Here is an 18,500-nt window from a genome sequence, read left to right as displayed (position 1 = left end):
AGCCTTGTTTGTGATAGCCCAAAGCTGGAAACAACCCAGATGTCCCACGACAGAAGAATGAATATGGAAAATGTGGCTATTTTACACAATGGAATATGTACACAATGTACTGGCTGGTTTTGTGTGTCAACTTGACACAGGCTGGAGTAATCACAGAGAAGGGAGCTTCAGTTGGGGAAGTGCCTCCATGAGACCCAGCTGTGGGGTATTTTCACAATTAGTGATCAAGGGGGGTAGGGCCTCTTATGGGTGGTGCCATTCCTGGACTGGAAGTTCTGGGTTCTGTAAGAGAGCAGGCTGAATAAGCCAGGAGAAGCAAGCCAGTAAGGAACATCCTTCCATGGCCTCTGCATCAGCTCCTGCTTCCTGACCTGCTTGAGTTCCAGTCCTGACTTCCTTGGTGATAAACAGCAATATGGAAGTAAGATGAATAAACCCTTTCCTCCCCAACTTGCTTCATGGTCATGATGTTTGTGCAGGAATAGAAACCCTGACTAAGACACTACCCAGATATTAAGAATGTTGACATCCTGAGTTTTTTAAGCAAATAGATGGAACTAAATTATACAATCCAGAGTAAGGTTACTCAGACCCAAAGGGACATATATGATATGTCCTTAATAGTAAATGGACATTAGCCAAAAAAATGTACAGAATAACCAAGGAACAGTCCACAGAACTAAAAGGTCAACAAACTGAAGGGCCCAAGTGAGGATGTCTCAGTACCACTTTTGAGGAAGATGAAAGCAATTACAAGGGGGGATTGAGGGAGGGACCTTAGAGTGATAGGGGAACATGGGTAGGGGGAGAGGGAAATATGATCTGGTATTTGGTGTGGGAAAAGTACTGAAGCCCTGATGGTCAGCAGAAAAAAAAAAAATGGAAACAGGCAACCTTAGAGGGTGGGAGGTTCAGGGAAACCCTCCAAAATGTACCAGAGACCTGAGAGGTGAGAGACTCTTAGGACTCAAAGGAAGGGACCTTAGTTGAAATGCCATACATTGGGAAGAGGGAACTTGTAGAGCCAATTTCCAGCAGAAAGACAGGGCATCAAGTAAGGATAGGGTTGCCATCCCACAGTCAAAACTCTGACTGAGAATTGTTCCTGTCTGAAAAAAGTTCAAGGATGGAAATGGAGAGGAGCCTGAAGAAGGTCAAACAACATGCCCAAAGTGGGATTCAGCTCAAGGGGAGGCCCCAAGAACTGACACTATTACTGAGGCTATGGGGCTCACAAAAAGGGACCTAGCATGACTGCCCTCTGAAAGACCCAACAAGCAGCTGAAAGAATCAGATATAGATATTTGCACCCAACCAATGGACAGAAGATGCTGACCCCTGTGGTTGATTTATGTAAAAGATGGAAGAAGCTGAGAAGGAGGGCAACCTTGTAGGAAGGCATGCAGATTGAATTAACCTGGACCCAAGACTTCTCAGACAGTGGACCACCAACCAGGCAGCATATATTAGCTTATATGAGGCCACCAAGACATATACAGCAGAGGATTGCTGGATCTGGGTTTAGTCAGAGAAAATGCACCTAACCTTCAAAAGACTGGAGGCCCCAGGGAATATAGAGTTCTGGTAGGGTGGAGGATGTGGGGTTGGGACACCCTTGTTGAGACAGGTATACAGAAAGGAGGAATGGGTTCTGGAAAAGCTGGAGGGTGGACCAGGAGAGAAATAAAATCTGGAGTTTAAAATAAATAAATAAATAAATAGATAAATAAATAAAATATCATCCTGAGCTTTTCATTATCATTTCAGGTAATATCTGTCATATCCTCTACTATAAAATCACCATAAAATATTCTAATGAAATAGTTTCCAATTTCAATGATGACATTTTATAATCCTTGACAAATGGCATTTTATACAATAAGATTTTATTTAGTATGTTAAGAATATATTTTAAAAGGCCAAATCTCCAATATTACCCTTGAGCATCAGCAGCACCTGCTTCAAAAACAACATTAAGGAGAAGATTGAGCTATGCAGTTATCAAGTTTTGTATGTTACATGGAGTTCACAGGTCTACTCTTCCAAAAAAGTGGACACTGTGGTGCTGTTAAGCTCACTGCTCACAGAAGCTGAGGTCAGCTGGATGCTCCTGTCAGCAGTGGGGACTCTTCTACCAACAGTTTCATCAGTGTTCTTCTTTGGCCTCAGCAAGATAATGAAGCACTTGGGAAGAAATAGACATCCTAACAAGCCATAGCTGGATGCCAAAATGGCAAATATTTCCACAGCCACTTTGAATTTGCCTTTGGTGCTCAAGTAAGCAGGGACAAACGAGATCCAGACAATGAAAAAGACCAGCATCCCAAAAGTAATGCATTTCCCTTCATAGTAGTTATCTGGCAGCTTTCGAGCCCCAAAGGTTGTAAGGAAACACAGCAGAGCCAGAAGGACATCATATCCAAATATGGAGCACAGAAACTCTATAGAACCTTCATTGCATTCAAAGATAATCTTTACATTTTGAATTTCCATGTTCTTCAACATGCTCGGAGGCTCCAATATCAAATATGTTGCACATACACCAATCTGTCCTACAACACAGGTCAGTACAATTAATTTTCGAAAAAAAGGGTTCATAGATATAAGATGGGTTTTGGAGATGGAAATTCTGTAGGCAAAAAAGAGTGAAATAGTCTTTCCAAGAATGGAAGACAGACAAAGGCAAAAGCCCAGGGCCAGAGTGACCTGACGGGCCATGCAGGACCAGTTGCATGGCTTGCCTATGAACAGCATAGTTGACAGCACTGTGATAACTAGAGACATTTGAATGAGGAAGCTCAACTCCCTGTCATTGGCTTTCACTAAAGGAGTGTGCCTGTGGATTACATACACAACAGTGACTGCCAAGACCACAAGTGCCCCAAAGATGGAAAGGATAATGAGAGTGAATCCCAAGGCCTCCTCATAAGCGAGGAACTCCACAAGTTTTGGCACACACTTGCTCTTCTCTGCATTGGACCAGTCATTTTCACCACATGGATGACATAGCCTTTGGCCTATTGAGAAAACATAAAAACTAGATAATTGACTATTGAATTCAATATATTTGTCACATTTAACTGTAAGCAGTCTGGGTCAGTTAAAGACCTTAACAGGAATTACTGGAAATCTACTCTCATATCTATATAACATCTTAAAATTATAATTATAAAAGTGGCCTGGTGCAGATGCTGTGACAGATCCAGAGTTGTTTTTAATATCGGGAAATGATCCCTTCTCAACTTGAGCTGTTCTTGAACTGACTCTTTCTATTGATGAGCTCCTTTCATTTTCCTCTATATGTTGAATAAAGATGTCTGTGCCTTTATCAAGTCAAGATCAGCCTAGAATGAGAAAGCCACAGTTTCTGATATGAATCAATCAAAAGGACTTGCACACTGCTGGTTAAAACCCTAGCATTTTCATTCTCTCATGTAATATCCCCTCATGGAGGAGAATCACGTATTTGCATCCTCAAACGTGCCCAACTCTAGAAGCTTATTCATTGAGTGATGAGGATGATGATGGGAAGGAAAACAATACCATCAATCCTGGTCCCTGAGCAGCGAAGAAGGCTAAGCTTGGAGGGAGGCTCTAAGTGTAAGTACTAGTGAACAAGGAAAAGCTGGTTGACTTGAGATTGTGGCAGATGATGGAATAGGATGACTGATTGTTAATTAAAGATTTGGGTAAAAGAGACATTTACTTTCAACTACTCTGACTCCTGGTCTGGACAGCTGTGGATGGAATTCTTTGTGGAGACAGTGGGACCTTTATCAAGGGAATTGTGTAGCTTACAGGGTGTTTCTTTCCATCATAGACCATTTTGTCATTTTACGTGATTACTCTTGTGGGTTATGTGACAAAAGATAAGTAAATTTTAGTTTCTTCAACAAAATTGAATAGAAATGTAAATAAACCTGCTTTAACATATTTCTAGAAACCCAACCTCTCTATGTTATCCCTAGTGAGAAGCAACTGATCAGGCTGTCACAGAAGTCCAAGCCTCAGCCAGTGTGCAATGCATGTGCCTTCAGTGCTTAGAACCTTAGGAAAATTTGAGGACTTTCTCATAGTTAGTGTTCAATCTAGTTCAAAAACAAGTATTTAGGAGATTATATGACTTCATTCAGATTTCACATATTATGTGTTTTTTCTTTATGTTTCCTTATGCACAAAAGTCATTGTTGTAAGTCATTTCAAAATATAGTAGGGGAAACAATATTATCTTCATTCACACTGCAAAGAACACTTAATAATTTGATAGGTGTTAATTACTTTGTCATGCATTGCTTATATCTTTTATAAAAATAACTTCAATGTTGTCTTTGTCAGGAAATGTTTAATCTAATTCATTACTATTCATTAAAATGAGGATATCTTTACCTGGTTTCTCTGACACATATCCATCCTCACATGGAATGCAATCAAAGCAACATATGGGTTGCCCCTGGCGAATAACCTTCCGGGTCCCTGGGGCACACAATTGTGTGCAGACTGAATCTTGAAGCTAGTGAAGAAATAGAAGGTCAACATACAAGGCCTTGAAAGTTCCATTTTTGAAATGGAGAAACTTTTGATTTGTATATCTTTGGAGACATATTTCCCATTACAAAGGAGATGAGTGCAGGATACTAAGCAAAGATAGCAAAGCATGGTGATATGGAGAGCATGGAAAGAACTTCCTCCAAAGGCCAGTCTTGTGATTGACTCTGGAAATAACAAACTATCTCTAATGACAGTTCTTTATCACCTTCGTGATCAAGACCAAACTACTATCACATGAGATACTCTAGATGGGACAGTTTGATAAGACTGTTCCTGATTTGATAAGACCTGTGACAACAATAAATATCTTTAGCTCATGAAGTATATATCCTTCAGCAACTACATCCAAAATATTTTTTTATTATATTTAGACATCTACTCTCTGGAGTTCCAGAAAAATTAAAAAAATATTATTTTTTCTGTGTGAATTATTAATTAAAACAGATAATATAGAGAAAGCTTGGTATGTTTTATTGCTCACTACATTTAGATATTTCAATAACAAATATTGGCTTCTTTGTATTTTTATATTCTACATGTATGTGCATGTGAAATTCAGAATAAAGCAGGAATTTACATATCAATCTGTAGAGATAAATATTTACAAGCAGATAAAATATGTTTTGTGATATATACTTAGTTATAGCTTGAGCAACCTAGTAAGTCCTCACTCAGCTCAGAAAACTAAACTGAAACCAAAGAAACAATAACCAAATGTAAAATAAAAACTTAGAACAGTGAAACCTACAATGCCATAAACTGTTTAAGAAATAATATACATTTTTGTCCTGTTTATGAATTTTAAATTGGTTTGAATTACATATAAATCAGCTTCATTATATGCATATATCCTCAGTTTAGTCCTCTCCTGAACTCCATAGCCTGAAGGCAATGGTAGAAAAAGACTCCTTCTGTAGCCTGTGCCAGTATGACAAACCCAGGACTCTGAGGTACCTGGAACCCCATAAACCAAAGCAGTATCCAGAACTTCTGAGACTTTGCCAATTTCCAGAACTCCAGAAGAAACAAGAATCCAAAACCAACAACTCCAGAAGTTAAATACATCACCAAAACACCAGTGGAGAGATACTAGTAGACCTAAACACTCTGATCATTGCAACCACAGGCTGCTTAAGCACAAAGAACAGAGAAGAAACAAACAATAGAGAAACAACCTCCCAACAAGATAAGGTTGGCACTAAACCCTATACTGTTCCCAAAGCCAGATGAGTACAGACTAGTGTAAGAAACAAACAAAAACACCCAGGGCAATATTGTACCACCAGAGTCCACCCGTCAGTCTCCAGAAAAACCCTGGATATTCTAACATAGCTGAAGCTCAAGGAAAGTACTTTATATTTCAAATCAAATCTTATGAAGATGTTACAAGCCCTTAAGCAGGAAACAAACAAATCCCTTAAGAAAGCCCATGAAAACAGAATTCTCATGGGCTACAAGAGACTCAACCACTAGCCAAAGAACATACATAGGCTGGACCTAGGTCCCATTCACATACTTAGAAGATGTGCAACTTGTTTTTTATGCAGGTCCCCCAACAACTGGAGTGAGGCCTTTCCCTGAATTTGTTGCTTGCCTATGGATCCAATTCCCCTAACTGGACGGTCTTATCTGTCCTCAGTGGGAGAGGATATACACAATCCTGTAGTAATTTGATGTGCCATGTGTACTTGTACCCTGGTACCTCTTTTCAGAGAAGAAAGGAACATGGGATGATGGGAGTGCTTAAGTAATGGGAGTGTTCAAGGGAAAAGGTGAATAAAGCATGAGGGGGTGCTATAATTTGGATGTAAATTAAATAAAATACTTGAATAAATAAATATACACACAAATATATAAATGAATAAAGCAACATTATCTAGGAAAACACAGTCAAGTGAAAGAAATGTATGAATATGTTCAAGACCTCAAAATGGCAATATATATGGCTCAAATGCAAGGACACCCACATTTGTAAAGGAAACAATATTAAAGTTTAATTATACACTGAACCTCACACATTAACAGTTGGAGTTGTAAACACCCCACTCTCACCAATGGATAAATCATCCATAGTGAAACTAAGTGCTGAAATAATGGAATTCATAGATGCTCTGATACAAATAGCCATAACAGATATCTGCAGAACATTTCATCCAAACACAAAAGTTTATACATTCTTCTTAGTAAACCATAAAACATTCTCAAAAAAATGAATATATACTTATCACAAAGCAAATCTCAAAAGGTATGAGAATATTGAAATAACTTCATGTATCTTATCACAGCATCATGAATTAATATACGATTTCAACAAAAAGAGAAACAACAGAAAGCCTATAACTTCAAGGAAGCTGAACTCTTTACGAAATGATCACTTGATTGGAGCAGAAATAAAAAAATTAAAGACTTCCCAGAACTCCATGAAAAAGAATGCACAATATACCCAAAGCTAATGAAACACAATGAAAGCAGTGGTAAGAGTAAAGCTCAGAGAAAAAAGTGCCCTGATAAAGAAATTATGAAGATGCCATGCTAGTAAATTAATAGCATACATGAAAATTCTAGCACAAAAATAAGTAAATACAACCAAGAGGAGCAGAAGGCAGAAATAATCAATCTGTGGGCTGAAATTAATAAATGAGAAACAGATGAATATAATAAATCAATGAAATAAAGAGTTAGTTTTTTGAGAAAATATACAGGACAGGCAATCTTTATCCCAACTAACTACAAGACAGAGAGAAAGAATATCCAAATAAACAAAATCAGAAATGAAAGGAGGACTTAATAGAAGAAACTGAGAAATGCATTGATCCTTATGTCATACTGTGAAAATCTGTATTCAATAGAATTGGAATATCTAAAAGAAATGCATAAATTTCTTGATAGATACCAGTTATCAAAGTTAAGTCAAGACCAATTAAACAATTTAAATAGTCCCATAGACCCTCAGAAAATAGAAACAGTCAGTAATGTTTTCCATTGGGAAAAAAATGAAAGAAGAAAGAAAAAAGAAGGGAGGAAGAAAGGGAGAGAGAGAGAAAGAAGAGAGAGAAATAAAGAAAAGAAAGAAAGAAAGAAAAGAAAGAAAGAAAGGAAGGAAGGAAGGAAGAAAGAAAGAAAGAAAGGAAGGAAGAAAAAAGATGAACCTTAGGGACAATCCTACTTGAGTTTCAAACAAGAGCTAATATTTACTCCTAAAATTATTTCACAAAATAGAAAATGGAAACCCTGAAACCAAAATCAATGAAAGACTCAACAAACAAAGAACTATATACCAATATTCTTCATGAACTTATACAAAAATATATATTAAAGTATTTGCAAAACAAATTCAAGAACATGTCAAATGCATCATTCACCATGATCAAGTAGGCTTCATCCCAGGGATGAAGGTATGTTTTATCATGTGAAAATCTGTCAAATGTAATCCACCATCTAAACAAACTGAAAGGAAAAACAACATGATCATCTCATTAGATGCTGAAAAGGTCTATGAAAGAGCCCAACACACCTTCATGATAAAAGTGTCGGAGAGATCAGGGATACAGGAACATACCTAAACTACAAAAGTCAACATAGAGCAAACTGATACCTACCATCAAACTAAATGGAGAGAAACTCAAAGCAATTCTAAAATGAGAACCCAGACAAGACTGTACATATGTATTTAATATAGTACTTGAAGTTCTAACCAGAGCAATAATACAACTAAAAGAGATCAAGAGAATACAAATTACAAAGAAGTCGAAGTATTATTATTTGCAGATGATATGAATGTATATATATATATGTATATATATATATTTGTATATATATATATATGACCCCAAAAATAATATGAGAGAACTTCTACAGCTGATAAATTCCTTATACAAAAAGTCTGAATAGAAAAAAATTTAAAAAACAAACTCTCTATCTTTCATATATAGAAAAAAAACAAAGGGCTGAGGAAGAAATCAGGAAATAATACACTTTATAATAGCTACAAAAATATAAAATATTTTAAGGGAACTCATAGTAAACAAATGAAAGACATATGACAAGAATTTGTAGTGTATGTAACAAGAAATACAAGAAGATATCAGAAGATGGAAAGTTCTGCCATGATCATGGATCAGTAGGATCAATATGGTAAAAATGGCCTTACAACAGGCATTCTCAATAACACTAAGACATTGCTCAATTGTGTTTGTAGTAGCTTTATTTGAAATAGCCAGAAACTGGAAACAACATAGATGTTCCTCAACCAAAGTATGGATTAGGAAAATTTGTAAGTCTACTTAATGTATTGATCTGCTATGGCACATTTGCAGCAGAGGACTTCCTTGTCTGGTCTTAATAAGAGAAGACATACTTAATCCTGTAGGAACTTTATGTCTAAGGGAAGGAGGACACTGGGAGGTGTGAGATGATGGTTTGTTGGTGTGTTTGAAGCACCCCCTCAGAAGCAAAAGGGATATGAGATTGAGTAAAAAACAGGGGGACCAAGAAAAGGGGCAACATTTGGAAGTAATTATATAAAATAATTTAATAAAAAAAAAACATGACATAATAAAATTTGCAAATGGATGGAACTTGAAAAAACCATTCTGAGTGTGATAAGCCAAGACAAAAAAAGACACTAATGGTATGTACTCATTTATTAGTGAACATTATCTGTAAAGTAAATTATAACCATGCTATTATCAAAGACACAGAGAGACTACAGAAGGATAGCTCAAACAGGTCCTTATGGGTCTCCTTAGAAAGGAGAAATAGAGAAGATCATTGATATGTGGAGGAGGGTGAGGAATGGGAATAGGAGGGTTCAAGTGAGGATGGAAGGAGAGAACACAGGGACAGACAAATGGAAATGTGAGCCATTTTGGGGAAAAGCTAGAAACTCAGTGCAATAGAAACACTTAATAATCTAAGAGGGTGATCATCCCTAAAACTCCCAACTGTTGGGATTGTGAAGCCTTAACTGACAATCTCCTTTAACCAAGAGAGACTTCTAGTGGCAGTATTAAGACACCAAACTAGACACATAACCTTCAACCTACAGTTTTGCCTACCTATAAGTTGTGGAGGGTTAAAGGCTATATAGAAATTTGTGGGAGTGGTCAAACAATTCCTGGTCCTAAATGAGATGTATGTCACAAGAGGAATCCAACCCCTGATACTGCTTGAAATGCCATGGTCCAGAGGGTGGCTAGCTCAGAGACCTAGGATAAAACCAAACAAGACTGGCTCTGCACCCCCAAAAACATTTTGACTTTTTCCTTTCAAATTGTATCTCTTTGACTTCCTTTTGTTGTCTAATTGTTCTGGCTAGAACTTCAATACTATACTGAAATGACAGGGAGATAGTGGAAAGTCTTGTCTAGTCCCTGATTTTAGTGGGATTCCTTCAGTTTTCTCTCCATTTTGTTAGATGTTGACCTTTGGTTTGCTGTATATTGCTTTCATTATACTTAGGTATGGGCCTTGCATTTCTGATCTTTCCAAGACTTTTAACAGGAAAGGGTGTTGTATTTTGTCAAATGCATATACTACTTGAAGTTCTAGCCAGAGCAATTAGACAACAAAGGGAAGTTAAAGGGATACAAATTGGAAAGGAAGAAGTTAAGATATCACTATTTGCAGATGATGTTATTCTTATGTGACCCCAAAAATACCAGCAGAGAACTCTTAAAAATGACAAACAACTTTTCCAAAGTGGCTGCATATAACATTAATACAAAGAAATCAATAGCCTTCCTCTTCTCAAAGGATAAAGAGGCTGAGGAAAAATTAGGGAAATGATACCCAATACCCTTCACACTAGTCACAAATAATATAAAATATCTTGGTGTGACTCTAACCAAGGAAGTGAAAGATCTGTACGACAAGAACGTCAAGTCCCTGAAGAAAGAAGTAGAAGACCACAGAAGATGGAAAGATCTCCCATGCTCATGAATTGGCAGGGTTAAATAGTAAAAATGGTCATTTTACCAAAAGCAATCTACAGATTCAAAGCAGTCCCCATCAAAATTCCAACTCATTTCTTCACAGAGACTAACAGGGCAATTTTCAAATTCATCAGAAATAACAACAATAACAAAAAAAGACTAAGATATCAAAAACTATAGTCAACAATAAGAGAACTTCAAAGGGGGCTCACCATCCCTGACAAAAAGCTGTACTAGAGAGCAATAATGATAAAAGCTGCTCAGTATTGGTACAGAGACAGGCAGGTAGATCAATGGAATAGAACTGAAGAGGCAGAATTAAAGCCACACACCTATGATCACCTGATCTTTGACAAATAAAACAAAAGCATCTAGTAGAAAAAAGGACAGCATATTGAACAAATAGTGCCAGTTCAATTGGAGACTGGCGTGTAGAAGAATGCAAATTGATCTATTCTTATCTCCTTGAACAAAGCTCAAGTCCAAGAGTGCCAAGGACTCTATAAAACCAGATACTCTGAATCTAATATAAGAATAAGTGGCAAAGTGCTTTGAACATATTGGCACAGGGGAAAATTTGAACAAATTGACACAGAACACCAATGGCTCAGGCTCTAAGATCAACTATAGACAAATGGGATCTCATAAAATTGCAAAGCTACAGTAAGGCAAAGGAAGCTGTCAATAGGACAAAAAGCCAAACTACAGATGGAAAAAAATCTTTACCAACCACACATCTGATAGAGGGCTAAATATCCAATGTGTATAAAGACCTCTTAGACTCCAGAGAACCAAACAACCCAATTTAAAATTGGAGTACAGAGTTAAATATAGAATTCTCAACTGAGGAAACTGGAATGGCACCTAAACAAATGTTCACCATTCTTAGTTATCAGGGAAAGGCAATTCAGAACAACCATAGGAGTCCATCTCACACAAGTCAGAATGGCTTACATCAAAAACTCAGGTGACAGTAGATGCTGGTAAGGATGTAGAGAAAGAAGAACACTCCTCCATTTCTGATAGGATTGAAAGCTGGTTCAACCATTCTGGAAATCAGTCTGGCAATATTTAGAAAATTGTACATAATATTACATGAGGACCCAGATACACAACTCCTGGGCATATACTCAAAAATGCTCCAAAATATAACAAGGATACATGCTCTATCATGTTCATAGCAGCCTTATTTATAATAGCCAGAAGCTGGAAACAACCCACATGTCCCTCAACAGAGGAAAAGATACAGAAAATATGGAACATTTACACAATGGAGTACTACTCAGCTATTTAAAACAAGGATTCCATGAAATTTGCAGGCAAATGGATTGAACTAGAAAATAACATCCTGAATGAGGTATCCTGGTCAAAAAGAATACACATGGTATGTACTCCATTTTAACTGGACATTAGACAATAAGCTTTGAATACTCGTGATACAACTCACAGAGCATATGAAGATCAAGAAGAAGCAACACCAAATTGTGGATGTTTCAGCCCTGCTTAGAAAGGGGAACAAAATAATCAAGAGGGGTAGAGTGAGGGAAGGATCTGGGACAGAGAGAGGAGGAGGGAATAGGGGTATAGGAACAGGTATGGGAGGAGACAGGGAGAAGTACAAAAGGCTAGGAAATTGAAAGGAGGTATGTAGCAGAAGGGATGGTTAACTGGGAGTCTCCACTAGAAAGTCCCAGATGCTAGAAAAGTAAAAGGCTCCCAGGACCCAACAGGGATGACATTGGCTGTAATACCCAACAAAGGGGAGAGAGAACCTGTAGAAGTTAGGCATGGCACCAGGTTTCAGGATGTGGCCATCCATCCATCTCAAAGAAATTAACCCAGAATTTCTCTTGTCTAGAGGAAATGCAGGGACAAAGAGTGGAGTACAGAATGAAGGAAAAAGCCATCCAGAGACTGCCCCACCTAGGGATCCATTCCATCTGCAGACCAAACCCAGATACTACTGCTAATGCCAAGAAGTACTTGGTGACTCCTGTACAGGCTGACTCATCAGCCTGACATAGCTGTCCACTGGCAGGTTCCCCCAGAGGCTGACCAATACAGATGTGGATGTTCAAAGGCAACCATCAGACTGAGCACAGGGACTCCAGAGGAGGAGCTCGGGGAGTACTGAAGGAGCTGAAGGTTTTTGCAACCCCATAGGAAGAGGAACAATATCAACTAAGCAGACCCACATCCACCAAGGGACTAAACCACCAATCAAAGAATACACATGTAGGGAACCATGGCTGCAGCTGCATATATAGCAGAGGATGTTCTTATCTTGCATCAGTGGGAGGGGAGTCCCTTGATCCTGTGGATACTCAAGATCCCCGCATGAGAGAATACTAAGGCGGAGAGGCAGGAATACTTGCGTGTGTGAGTAGGCAAGCACCCTCTTAGAAGCAGAGCCTGGGAGGGTGGGATGGGGGGGTTGTGGAGGGGAAACCAGGAAAGGGGATAACATTTGAAATGTAAATAAATAATATAACCAATAAAAAGGAAAGAAAAAGTCAATGAAATGATGCATAAGGATATTCTGCTATATGCTGATTAGTGCCTCTGTAAATTTTCATTAAAGAGTCTTCAACCAACAACTGATGGAAACAGGTGCAGAGACCCGAAGCCAAAGGCAAATATTAGGTAGAGCTCAGGGAATCCTGCAGAAGAGTGGGAAAGGAAAGATTCAAGGAGTCAGATGGGTCAAGGACTACACATGAAATCCACAGAATTGAGTAATTTGAGTTAATAGGAGGTCAGCGAAGACTAAATCAAAACCTAGGGAGCCTGCTTGGGACTGACCTGTGCCCTCTGCATATATGTTACAGTTGTGTAGCTTGCTCTTTTTGAGGGACTCCTAACAATGGATCAGGGCAGTCCCTGATTCTTTTGCTGCCTTTTGGGATCCTTTGCCTCATACTGAGTTGCCATTGCAGAGTTAACACAAGTGGAGGTGCCTAGATTTACTGCAATTTGGTATGTCATGTTAAGTTGAGATCCACTGGAGGCCTGCCCTTTTCTGAAGAGAAACAAAGGAGGAGTATTTATGGGTGGGACAGAAACAATGTGGGGTTAGGGTGGGGGTAAGGATGGAGGGACATGCTGTTGGGATATAAAAAAATCCCCCAAAAGAAAAGCAATATTTTAAATAAATACATATTTAAATATAAAAGTAAAAATTAGGAAAAAATATAATCTCTTTTAATTTCAAAGATAATAAAATTACTATCTTCCATTGAAACATTCTCAATATATAAAAATATTGCTGAATTATATTAAGGTTCTCATGTATTTTAATATAACATAGACTTTTTATATTCTAAATAGACAAACACTAATACAAAAAAACCTCATATACTACATTAAGTAAAATGATTTTGAATATGGTAAAATCTCTAGGTGTTGCATTTATTTAGTGCCTGAAAAATACACTTTTCTCTCTGTATATATAAACAAATATATGTCAGGCGAACTAACCCTTGAAGATTCAGTGTTCCAAAATAATGTTGAGTTCTTTGGAAGAACAAATTCATATTTTGAACTTGTGAATTTGTATTCTCCAACTTTGACAAAGGTGATTTCTCCAGCATTATCCATGTGCCAATTGAGAATATCATAATATCCACTTTTCATATCTCCATTGTAATGGAATTCTAATTTGGTTTCATCATGGGTAGTAAATTGTATATCACGGATGAAATTCCATATCTAATAATGAGTAAGAGAATAGTTAAAAAAGGAAAAAGAGTAATTTATAAGCATTTAAATACTTAGAAAATAAAGAATTGTAAAGAAAGTAGATTTCATATGTAATTCATTGTATTCTCTTTCTTCTAATGCTGTTTTTGGTAATCCTCTAGCCACAAGAGGTAGATAAAGAGAAAGAATGATTTGATAAATTGAGATATGCTGTGCATATAATATGCATAAGGGGTTATAATGTTTTAAAAAGTATGAAATCTATCTTATAACTAATTTCACATTATTATTTTATTATCACAACATATTAAATTATTACAACATAATAAATAGTATTTTAGACATACTATTAAATAATTTGTAAAATTTTATTTTAGTTTTTCCTCTTGCTTTTGGCCTGTGGACAATTTTAATATGACAATGATGTATACTACAATAGCATATTTTTGCTAGTGTAAAATAAGTTTATACTATGGTTTAGCAGTATAATATCTCTATATCAAGAGACAGGAGAATGTTGAGAATAATTTCATTCCCCTTACCCCACTTTCCCTATGTAAAGATACACAAGATAAAGTTCACAAGATAAAGTTCACAAGCATTTCTTTCTTTTGAAAATCTTAGCTTAGTAGAGAGACTGGAGAATTGAGCTCTAAAAGTTAAATTCTATAAGTTTATGTTGCTGTTGTGTTGTAGTTTCTTCCCAAAGTCAAACCATTTATCATTTCAATGAAGCTCTTAGTTAATAAGGTAAATATCTCAAAATAGCTCTAGGAAGTCCATGAAACAGAGCAGATTCATTAGATAGCACCTTGACAGAGTAAGCAAGGAAAGCTGAGAGTCCTTCTCAGAGTATGCTAATGTGCAAAGAAGACTCAAACAAGACAAGGTGCAAAGATGACTCTTGAGATGAGTCTATCTGCTGGGGAGAAACAGAAACCAGCTGAACTGCCTGGAAGTTATTTAGACCATCTAGGGAAGGACACACCTTTAAGATGACTCAAAGCTCTTCTCAAGGTTCAAAGGATTTTGTAAACTCTCACCCGTGCTGGGGTTGGAATGGGTATTGAATCTGTCTTAGAGTCATTTATGTTCCTGTACCTAACTCCTTACCCATATTCCTTTAAGTTACCCCAATAAAATCCATTGACTCACTGAGTTGGTCTTCGGTGGTTTCTGAATGTGGTGTGTTTAGGGCACCCTATCTGGGTGAGTAGATATGTGTGTTACATTTCCACAGGAAATGTTTTTTCATATCACAGTTGCTATTGTTGAAAGAATGTTGAAAGAGGATGTAATGGCTGACTGACTTGGGAAATTGGAAACTCTTTATTTCTCTGAAAAAGTCCACTTTAGCTGGGCTATAAAAATATTAGTGGGTAATTATCTTGAGAGTATACATCTGAACTGTAGGTTTCCATTGTACAGAAATGGCCATGGCTAGTGGTCCAATATGTTCATGTGACTGGTGTTAAATCTCTTGGATCAAGGAGACATTGAGAATAACCCTTTCTTAATGAGAAAATAACCTTTGTCTAACTCACATCTTACCTCATTAACTTTAAGTAGGCAAAAGCATGCTTTCTTCAGCATAAAGGAGATCCATGACACAGGGCACACCCTTGATCTTCATTTGCCCTACCTGCTGTAGTTGGATTTCTCAACCAAGGATCTAATCTCTGTAGACCAGCAAGACTGGAATTTGTAGCCTTTTGGTTCTGATAACTATTGTGACCACAAGCAAGGCATACACTTAACAAATATTGTTTGCCTTATTTGTAAAGAGAAGACTATTAATTCTTCCTAATCTTTATAATAGGTGTTAAGGCTATGTATCTGAAAGAATTTCTTAACTGAATATATTAACAAAGTATTTTAGTTACCATTTACTACTTTGTTTCACCTGGCCTCTTGTTTTTTTCTGATTTTTTTCCAGTGTATTTTCAATTCCCATGAAGTATATGTCATAAATGATGAAAATGTGACACTTCGGCTAAGTCCATTAAATGTTCTTGCTACTCCTTATCAATAGTCAAGCAAATATAGGGTCAAAGACATCCAAAGTCTGACCCTTCTCTTGATCAGCCTTCCTACAGTTTTACTTTCTTGAAATAATTGGATTATACTACACATTTTTCTAATATCATATAATTTTCAACAATTTAGAAATGCCAGGTGGATATTGGTCATGTCCCTCAACCCATAGAGTAATGTGTGATTTACAGTGTAGACTTGTCTCAGGAGGAGTATGATGACAAGAAGGAACAGGAGACTTGTTGATCTCCTGTTGACCTATGATGACAAGTAAACCATGAAGACCAAAGGCAATGTAATTTTAAAAATGTTCTAGTAAATAACAGAATTTCAAAGGTTTTTTTAGTCTTGTCTATTGGTAGAATAATCCTGAAACATAAGTAAATACAGGGTATTGCTTTGGGTTCTTTAAAAAATATTCTATATTGATACATTTACCAGCTTATCAGATTTACAGAATGAAGATGTTATCTGGGCAATGAATAACAACCATCACTGGATATAGTGTGGGCCAACATGAAAATGAAATTTAAGTGGAAATGCAAGGGTCCCAGACAACATGGCCACTGGTAAATTGACAGGGTGTTATATAAGAGTAACGTGCTTTCCTTTCTACCTCTGTCCACACCTAGAAGGAGGCAGGACCAGCCAGGAGGCACAAGCATCAGAAGCAGTATGGCAGCTGGCACAGAATCCTTTCCTCTCCTTCTTCACCTATGAGGAGGTTCTGCAGATCCTCAGCCTTCTCTGCCCCTTCCCCACAAGCAGAGAGCTTGCCTTCGGGGAGTGCTCCAACCCAGAGACGCAGGTCTTACCTGAGGAGAGCTGATCTCCCAGAAGTGCTGACACAGGCTTAAAGATACACAGGAGGAACAAGCTCCAGCCAGAGACAGCAAGAACATCTAATACCAGAGATCAACAGATGGAGAAAGGCAAATGCAAGAATCTTACCAATAGAAACTAGGACTACATGGCTTCATCAGAACCCAGTTTTCCCAAAATAGCAAGTCCTGGATATCCCAAAACACCAGAAAAGCAAGATTTGGATTTAAAATCATGTCTCATGATGGTGATAAAGGAATTTAAGAAGAGCATGAATAACTCCCTTAAAGAAATACAGGAGAACACAGGTAATCAGGTTCAAACCCTTAAAGAGGAAACACAAAAATCCCTTAAGGAATTACAGGAGAACATAAGTAAACAAGTAGAAGACCTTAAAGAGGAAACATAAAAAAATCCCTTAAATAATTACAAGTAAACACAACTAAACATGTGAACTAACTGAACAAAACCATCTAGAACCTAAAAATGGACATAGAAACAATTAGGAAATCACCAAGAGAGACAACCCTGGAGATTGAAACCCTAGGAAAGAAGGCAGAAACCATAGATGGAAGCATTACCAACAGAATACAAAAGATAGAAGAGAGAATCTCAGGTGCAGAAGATACCATAGAAAACATTGGCACAACAGTCAAAGAAAACACAAAATTCAAAAACCTCCTAACCAAAAACATCTGGGAAATACAGAACACAATGAGAAGATCAAACCTAAGGATAATAGTTATAAAAGAGAGTGAAAACTTAAAATTTAAAGGACCAGAAAATATCTCCAACAAAAGTATAGAAGAAATCTTCCCTAACCTAAAGAAAGAGATGACCATGAACATACAAGAAGCCTATAGAACTCCAAATAGGGAGTTTCTGAGACTAGAGCAGCCAGCCAGGAGGCACAGGCCCCACTAGTCACAGGGGACTTGCAGGGCTGCAGTGACAGGACAAGCTCTAGTCAGAGACACTAAGAACATCTAACACCAAAAATCAAGACATGGAAAAAGGCAAACTCAAGAATCCTACCAAAAGAAACTAAGACTAATTGCCTTCATCAGAACCTAGTACTCCCAATGCAGCAAGTCCTGGATATCCCAAAACACCAGAAAAGCAAGAATTGGATCTAAAATCATATCTCACAATGCTGATAGAGGAACTTAAGAAGGACATGAATAACTCCCTTAAAGAAATACAGGAGAATTCAGGTAAAGAGGTACAAGTCCTAAAAGAGGAAACAAAAAAATCCCGTAAAGAATTACAGGAGATCACAAGTAAACAATTAGAAGCACTTAAAGAGCAAACTCAAAAATCCCTCAAGGAATTGGAGGAAAACACAAACAAACGGGTGAAGGAATTGAGTAAAACCATCCAGGACCTAAAAATGGACTTCGAAACAATAAAGAAATCACAAAAAGAGACAACTCTGGAATTAGAAATCTTAGGTAAGAAGTCAGG

General features: G+C 37.4%; 1 protein-coding gene across 1 annotated transcript in view; it reads right to left on the bottom strand.

The window, feature by feature from the left end:
• Positions 1–1,971: 1,971 nt before the first annotated feature.
• Positions 1,972–18,500, bottom strand: part of LOC116084285 (vomeronasal type-2 receptor 1-like) — a 44,777-nt gene continuing 28,248 nt past the window's right edge. The window contains exons 4-6 of the mRNA XM_031361143.1: positions 13,959–14,189; positions 4,387–4,510; positions 1,972–3,017 (exon numbers count right to left, since the gene is read on the bottom strand). Coding sequence (XP_031217003.1) covers positions 2,035–3,017; positions 4,387–4,510; positions 13,959–14,189 — 1,338 coding nt within the window. The 3' untranslated portion in view covers positions 1,972–2,034. The remainder of the gene's footprint in view (positions 3,018–4,386; positions 4,511–13,958; positions 14,190–18,500) is intronic.

This window comes from Mastomys coucha, unplaced genomic scaffold, assembly GCF_008632895.1.
Source record: "Mastomys coucha isolate ucsf_1 unplaced genomic scaffold, UCSF_Mcou_1 pScaffold9, whole genome shotgun sequence".
NCBI classification, from domain to species: Eukaryota; Metazoa; Chordata; class Mammalia; order Rodentia; family Muridae; genus Mastomys; species Mastomys coucha.
Note: the sequence above shows the minus strand (reverse complement) of the source record. Positions and strands in the feature narration are given on the sequence as shown.